Genomic DNA, 7,590 nt, shown 5'->3' on the forward strand with positions numbered 1-7,590 from the left:
TTTGTTTCTGGCCTCTTGTGCACCCCTCAAACAGTAATGGAACCGATGAGTCCAAAGAGCACTTGCTGTGAAGATGAGCTGAGGACTACAGACCAAGCTCAGTAAAAACCAAAGGCGTGTGTTGGCCTCATGATAGAATGCGCAGGAAGGAGGTGAAAATGTCAGACATGCACTCTTTCTTGCTTAGGCATAAAGACGTGGCGGGTCCAGGGCTGATCAATATTTTTCAGAAAGAGACTAAGTGGCATTTGTTTGGGGGGGGGGGGACGGGGCGGGGGGACGGGACTGAACAAACTATGTCCTGGGGAGAAGAACTGAAGAAGACAGAGGTGTGTGGCTGGAAGAAGAGCCAGCCCAGAGAGACACAACTTCTATTTTTAGATAGAAAGGAGGCCAAATAGGTGAAGGAGAGCCTTGGCTTCACAGTTCGACCCTGCTCCATTTAAGTCCCTGCCGAACACTGAATGTTTGACACTGGGCAAATGGCCTCTTCTCTCTAAATTTCAGTTTGCTCCTTCTTTAGATTCATTTATTATTTATTTTATGTGTATGAGTGTGTGGTCGTTACTTTTCAAATGCTGTGATAAAACACCATGACCAAGGCAACTTATAAAAGAGAGAGTTTAATTTGGGTTTCAGAGGGTCAGAGGCCAGGATGGCAGAGCAAAGGCTTGCAGCAGAAACAGCTGAGAGCTCACATCTTTTTTTTTTAGACAGGGTTTCTCTGTGTAACAGTCCTGGCTGCCTTAGAACTCGATTTGTAGACCAGGCTAGCCTCCAGCTCACAGAGATTCACCTGCCTCTGCCTCCCAAGTTCTGGGATTAAAGGCGAGCACCACCACCGCCAGGCTGAGAACTCACATCTTGATCCACAACTAACAACCTGAGGCAAGGAGAGATCAGTGGGCTGTTAGAGCCTCAAAGCCCCACCCCCAGTGACACACCTCCTCCAACAAGGCCATACCTTCTAATCCTTTGCAAACAGTTCCACCAACTGGGGACCAAGTATTCAAGCATATGAACCTATGGGAGCCATTCCCATTTAAACCAAGGTGCTTCGTCTGTATGTATGTCTGTGCATCATGCATCATGTGTATGCAGTGCTGGCAGAAACCAGAAGAGGGCAGATGAACCCTGGAACTGGAGTTACAGATGGGAGCCACCGTGTGGGTGCTAGAAATGGAACCCTGGTCCTCTAGAAGGGCAGCCGGTGCTCTTAACTGCTGAGCCATCTCTCCAGCCCCTCCCCTGATTGTTTTGAGACAGGGTCTCTTGTAGCCCAGGCAGGCCTCAAACACCCTGTAGCTAAGGATGTCTTTGAACTCCTGATCCTATATTTTCCTCCCAAGTGCTGGGATTACAGTCATACACACACACACACACACACCCCAACACCAACGATAATAATTAAATGTAAAAGAAAAAAGGTGGGAGGGCAATTGAGGAAGCCACCCAACTTGCCCTCAGGCCTCAATATGTACACATGTGCATTTACACACACACACACACACACACACACACACACACACACATACACAAGATGGGCATGGTGGTGCAAGCCTTTAATCTCAGCTCTCAGGAGGCAGAAGAAGGCAGTTTTCTAAGTTCGAGGACAGCCTGGTCTTCAGAGCAAGTTCTATCTGGACAGCCGGGGCTACAAAGAAAAACCCTGTCTTGAATCTCATCCCCCTGCCCCCCCCCCCCAAAAGTAGACACCATAGCAGCCCCATGTGGTTACACAGGAGATGAAACTTTTGATCACAGCCTATGTGTTTGGTGCTTGGCAGCATGGTGACTCTCGGTCTGACTGAAGGAGTGCAGGTGTTGATGGGCACAAGGCTGCACACCCTTTATGAACAGCTGCCCGAGGCTAGCCCTTCTCCATGTAACAAAGGGGCGATCCAAGGAGAGGAGAGATTTGTCCAGAGTCACACAAAGGGGACCAATAGAAACCCATTGGGCTGTACGGGATTTTGACCTGTATTGAGGATTTCACCAATGCCTGGGGAGTTAGGCCCCCGTCCCTGTTAGTCTCCCTTTTAATTCTGAAATTCAGAGGCTCAACACCTACCCTTTCCAGCTCACTGACAGCAGTGTGGCCTCTACATGATCATCTACTGCCACCTGCTGGCAATGTATGGACTTGCCGGTGTAGTCTTCTTTCCCTTCACAAATCAAGCTAGAGAGGCTAGCAGGCTGTGAGAGTCCAGGTGGTAGTGAGAGCCTGGGGAGTGCCCTCTTGTCCCTCCCCACCGCTCAGTATCCCAGGCCCCTCTGCCCCCCAGGACCGGGACTTCATCATGACCTTCAACACATCCCTGCATCGCTCGTGGTGGATGGAGAATGGGCCGGGCTGCCTGGTGACTCCTGTTCTGAACTCCCGCCTAGCCCTGGAGGACCACCATGTCATCTCCGTCACTGGCTGCCTGCTTGATTATCCTTACATCGAAGCCCTCAGCAGTGCCCTGCAGATCTTCCTAGCTGTGAGTCCTGCTCATCACCCACCCCTGTCTCCCAGAAGTGCAGATTCCAACCCATCCCGTTCTGTATCCCCAGTTAAGAGAGGACAAGTCAGGTGTGGTAACATATACCCACAGTTCCAGCACTCAGGAGAGGCAGAGGCAGGGGGATCAGGATCACAAGTTGAAGGACAGCCTAGATTACATAGTGAGTTCTAGACCCTACCCCCTACCTCTGCCAAAAGAAAAAGAAAAACAAAAAGAGAAAAACGAATCTATATATTCCAGCCTTCTTTTGTTTCTGCCTGGATCTGTGTCTTGTGACACCACCCTCCTCCCCGCATCCCCCCATCCTCTGAGAAGGGTGTGGACAGGTTTCATGAATGGAGTGAGACATCAGGCTAACTCCTGCTGGGCTTAAATATTTAATACGCCATGAGACCTTGGATAAACGGTTTGATCTTTCTGAGCTCCCTTCCATTTGCATAGAAAAGATGGTACCAACCTCACAGAGTCGTGGGAATAAGAAAAGGGTTCCAAATAGGGGTCACGGCCAGGCATGGTGACCTGTGACCCCAGCCCTTGGAAGGTAAGGGCAGGAGGATCCAGGGCTCAAGGCCAGCCTGGGTTTCTTGAGACCAGCCCTGTCCTAGGCACTCTACAGGCAGGCTCACATAATCCTTTCACTGAACAATCCAGTGAGGCGCGACCCGGGGGTGGATGGGAAGACTGCGATCGCAGAGATGAACTACTTGTCTGGAGTCACACTCTGCACAGGCTTTTTTTTTTTTTTTTTTTTTTTTTTTTTTTTTTAAAGATTTATTTATTTATTATGTATACAGTGTTCTGTCTGCACATATCCCTGCAGGCCAGAAGAGGGCACCAGATCTCATTACAAATGGCTGTGAGCCACCATGTGGTTGCTGGGAATTGAACTCAGGACCTTTGGAAGAGCAAGCAGTGCTCTTAACCTCTGAGCCATCTCTCCAGCCCCTGCACAGGCTTTTAAGCGCTGGCATTGAACTTAAGTGTGTGCCGTGGACAGGGCGCTGAGTCGGGTGGGTAGAGGGGACAAGGACAACTTCTCTTTCTCTTCCTGACTGTCATCCCCTCTCTCAGCTGTTCGGCTTCGTGTTTGCCTGTTACGTGAGCAAAGTGTTCCTGGAAGAGGAGGACAGCTGTAAGTGCATCTCCCCTCACCTCCCCGCCTCAGGGACATGGGGGCGGCAGGTCTTTTCAGCACCGTGGACAGCCCCGCCCGCCCCCCCCCCCCCTCCCTCCGGAGAGCCCGGGGTTAGTTTGGGGACCCATTTCTAAGGAAAGAAGAGAGGTAGAAATGGATAGGGTCTGCGTAACCACTCTAGGTTAGGACTCAGATGACCAGGTGCTCAGTCCAAGGCCCCCAAACCGCCTGTTCCACTGCTGGATCTAACCCTGTCAAAGGTCTTAGGCCCTGACCTTCAACCTGACCGTCTCTCCTCCGCTGTTGGCCTCTCCTCCGCTGTTGCCGCCAGGGTAGGGGGCCACACTTGTCCCTCCCCTCTCCCACGCACCGTCCCGCCCTAGGTCCACGTCCTGAGCGTGGGCGTGGCCGTTCTCAGCACCACCCATTCTTCAGGCCCGGCTCCCCCAGGAATGGGGTCCTGTCCTGGGTTCTTCACCTTCAGAACCCAGTCTCTCATAATTCACCCTTTCCCTTCCGCAGTTGACTTCATCGGTGGCTTTGACTCCTATGGGTACCAGGCGCCGCAGAAGACGTCGCATTTGCAGCTGCAGCCTCTGTACACGTGGGTCCCTGCACACGGGATGAGGGGGTGGGGGGCGTGATGGTGGCTGGGCGTGGTCTTTAGTGTTGGTGGAGTGATCACAGAGGAGTCATGGGCACCCGGGTCTCTCTGCTTGCCTATTCGCAGGCCTGCAGATGCACCCCTAACCTGCTTTTGTTTCCTGCAGGTCGGGGTAGCTTCTGCCCGGCACCCACCCGCGTACTTGGGCAATTGGAGTGAGAAGCCGCAGTGTAAGGGAGCGCGGATCACTATGGGCAGGAGCGCCCCCTGGCGGCCCATGGGCTAATCGCAACTTGCGCAGCCCCTCCTGGATCTGCGGCCCCTGGAGCAAATGTGGACTCAGACTCAGACTTGGACTTGACCCTGGCTCTGGCCATGGCCCTTGGCAGCTGGACTTCAGGGTTGGGGCAGGACGGGACGGGGGGAGGGGGATTCGCTGGGTTTGTATTTTTTTTAATCTCAGCCTTGGCACGTGCCGGGGTCCTCCTCTTCCGCCTCGCTCCTTACCTAGTGTGTTGCCCTCGGTCCAAACAGCAAGACAGACGGACTCACCCCACCTCATCCCTCATTCACCTGCCCTGGGGAAAGATACTGTGAACGAGGAGCAGGAGTCCTGGGCTCCAGCTGCAGCAGCATCCCTGACATCCTGGGTGACATCTGGCAGAGCCTTTGCTCTCTCTGGGCCTCAGTTTCCCCACCTCAGATAATTAAAATAATCCCTTAGCAGATGATACACCTGGCATTCTCATGTGACTCTCAATTCCCTGGGCCGCAGTGCAGATATGGACGCTAAGGCCCAGAGATGTGAAGTGATCTGCTTGAAGCCACACAGCAAGGCTCTAGTGGAGGCAGGCTTTGACTCCTGTGTACTCTAGTTTCAGACTCTGCAACCCAGTATCTGGGCTCCGGACTTGGTTTACAAGCCCCCTTGTAGCTTGGACATTCCTGTACACTCACATACCATTGCCACCACTCACCAGCTCCACTCTTAAAGCAATATTACCAGCTTCTTCTCTTGGGAACCAGACAGACAGAGCCCAAAGCCTTGAGCTCAGCCTGACCCACAGGAAGCCTTTGTAGACTCAGCCTGCCCGTCTTTGGCAAAGCTTTGAACCTCATCTTCCAGGAAGGCAGGACCTCCACTCACCCTATGCTCCACCAGGCCCCTAAGCCTGGATCTCCCATCCCATGAACCTGTGCTGCCACCCCCTTCCCCGGCAATCCCACTAACCCCTCCGTTCCTCCACCTACTTCACCATTGTGGTCTCAGAGGGGAAGAGGACGGTGTCCAGAAGCAAGGCCCAGGAGTGCTGAAGGGGTAGAGTGGGGGTGTGAGTGACCAGGGTCCAGAGTCAGCACCCAACCCTTCCTGAGGACAAGCAGAGGCGGCAGATCCTTTCCATCACCCACCTCCACCGATGCCCTGAGGACCCGTGTCCTGAGTACTGCTTGGTGAGTTATGTACAGAGAGCAGACATCACTGCCCCAACCTGTGGAACTGGAGCCACCCTGGATTAGGAAGGTGGCTAAGGAGCACAGGGACCTAGCAGAGAGCTTGGGCAGTGCAAGACGGTTCATGCCACACTGTGGTGACCACATCTCTCCCCATTCTCCACTCCAGGCTTTCCTGAACTAGGATAGCAAGCCCACTCCACTATCCCATCCAAAATGCCGCACAGAACAGCCAGGTCCAGGAGCTCCTCTGGGCATCAGAGGTCCCTGGGTGGTGAGCCCACTCAGAGGGGACACGTTTCCTTTAGGCCAGGCTGCCTCTTCCACTGGGCCACCTACCTACAGTGCTCGCTTCTCTCATCCCTTCCCCCAAGCCTCTTTCTACTCAAGGGTTTAGCCACTGGTGCTTGGAAGCCTTTTGGTTTTATAAGCCGGGTTTTGCAGGGGGACTGGGTTTGCTTCTCAATGAGACCTTGTGGACTGGGACCTCCCTGGTATCCATGCAGGTGGGTTGATTAAAAAAAGTTTTCTTCACTGTGTGCCTGTCCTGCCCTGTAGGTCAGAAAGACCTCCAAAGGGAAAAGTCCCTGCAAAAAATAAAAAATGAGCAAAACCGGGTGGTAAAAATGGGCAAAGCTGGGTGGTCATTTCACTTTTAACATATATACATACATTTATCTTTTTGTTTGTTTGAGATCTGGCTGATCCAGAACTCAATATATAGATCAAGGTGGCCTTGAACTCATTGGAATCTACTTGCCTCTCTCTCTGAAATGCTGGGATTAAAGGTGTGTGCCGCTACACTTGGCTTCCTTTTTAAAATATTTATAATTTGTGTTGGAGGGCAGATGTGCCACGGTGTTCATGTGGAGGGAGTTCTTTCCTTCTACTTTATTTTTTTTCTTTTACTGTATTTGTTCATTTGTTGGGGGGTGGGGTTTAAGCACACCTGCCACAGAGTACATGTGTCTTAGTTACTGTTCTCTTGCTGTGAAGAGACACCATGACCACAGCAACTCAGAAAAGAAAGCATTTCCCTGGGGACTTGCTTACAGATTCAGAGGCTGAGTCCATAGCCATTGTGGCAGGGAGCGTGGCGGCAGACAGGCAGGCACGGCGCTGGAGCAGTAGCTGAGAGCTCACATCTGTCTGTTCCATAAGTTGCAGGCTGAGAGAGAGAGTGGGCCTAGTGTGGACTTTTGAAACCTCAAAGTTCACCACCAGGAACACACCTCCAACAAGCCCACACCTAATCCTTACAAATTGGTTCACCAACAGGGAATCAAACATTCAAATAAATAAGCGTATGGGGACCACATGGGTTCCTGTCTCCTACCCTTGACATTCTGGATCATTCTGGTGATATAGCCCAAGAGTTAGCATTTCCAGTTGACCCTGAGGTCTTGGAACCCCTCCCCAGGCATACATGTGAAACTGCTGCTTTACACTCTTTTACAGTGACTCTTCCTGAGCCCAGGTCTTACACAGGGACACCCAGGTCCCCTCTACCACCTCTGTGGACCATTGCCTGGCCATGGCATTCACAGAGGAAATGAGACATGGCCCTCCAGAAACGTGCGGTCCAGTGGGAGCATACCTCATGGGAAGGCTGGAAGGAGGGGTGCTGGTAGCCACTGGTCAATGCTGTAGACATTGGATCAGCCGAGCAAATGTTAGTCACTAAAGAGGAATTTGAGAGCCCAGGGCAGGAGTCAAAGTAGAGGAGGTGAAAATGATGTCCGGTGTGAGAGTGGGATGGCTGGAGGGAGCAGCACTGGGGATGGATTAGCTTCCTATTGAGGTGACACTTTTGCCACAACATGAGTGAAACTGGAGTGTCTTTTTATTTTCTTGAGACAGGGTCTCTCTATGTAGCCCTAGCCAGCCTGGAG

The 7,590-nt window shown here is 52.3% G+C and overlaps 1 protein-coding gene across 1 annotated transcript in view; it reads left to right on the plus strand.

Moving 5' to 3' along the window:
- Positions 1 to 6,237, plus strand: part of Nkain1 (sodium/potassium transporting ATPase interacting 1) — a 40,263-nt gene extending 34,026 nt beyond the window's left edge. Inside the window, exons 4-7 of the mRNA XM_059256147.1 lie at positions 2,286 to 2,483; positions 3,579 to 3,639; positions 4,165 to 4,246; positions 4,413 to 6,237. Of these exons, the coding sequence (XP_059112130.1) occupies positions 2,286 to 2,483; positions 3,579 to 3,639; positions 4,165 to 4,246; positions 4,413 to 4,422 (351 nt within the window). The 3' untranslated portion in view covers positions 4,423 to 6,237. The remainder of the gene's footprint in view (positions 1 to 2,285; positions 2,484 to 3,578; positions 3,640 to 4,164; positions 4,247 to 4,412) is intronic.
- Positions 6,238 to 7,590: the final 1,353 nt, after the last annotated feature.

This window comes from Peromyscus eremicus, chromosome 2 (assembly GCF_949786415.1).
Source record: "Peromyscus eremicus chromosome 2, PerEre_H2_v1, whole genome shotgun sequence".
In the NCBI taxonomy this organism is placed as follows: domain Eukaryota; kingdom Metazoa; phylum Chordata; class Mammalia; order Rodentia; family Cricetidae; genus Peromyscus; species Peromyscus eremicus.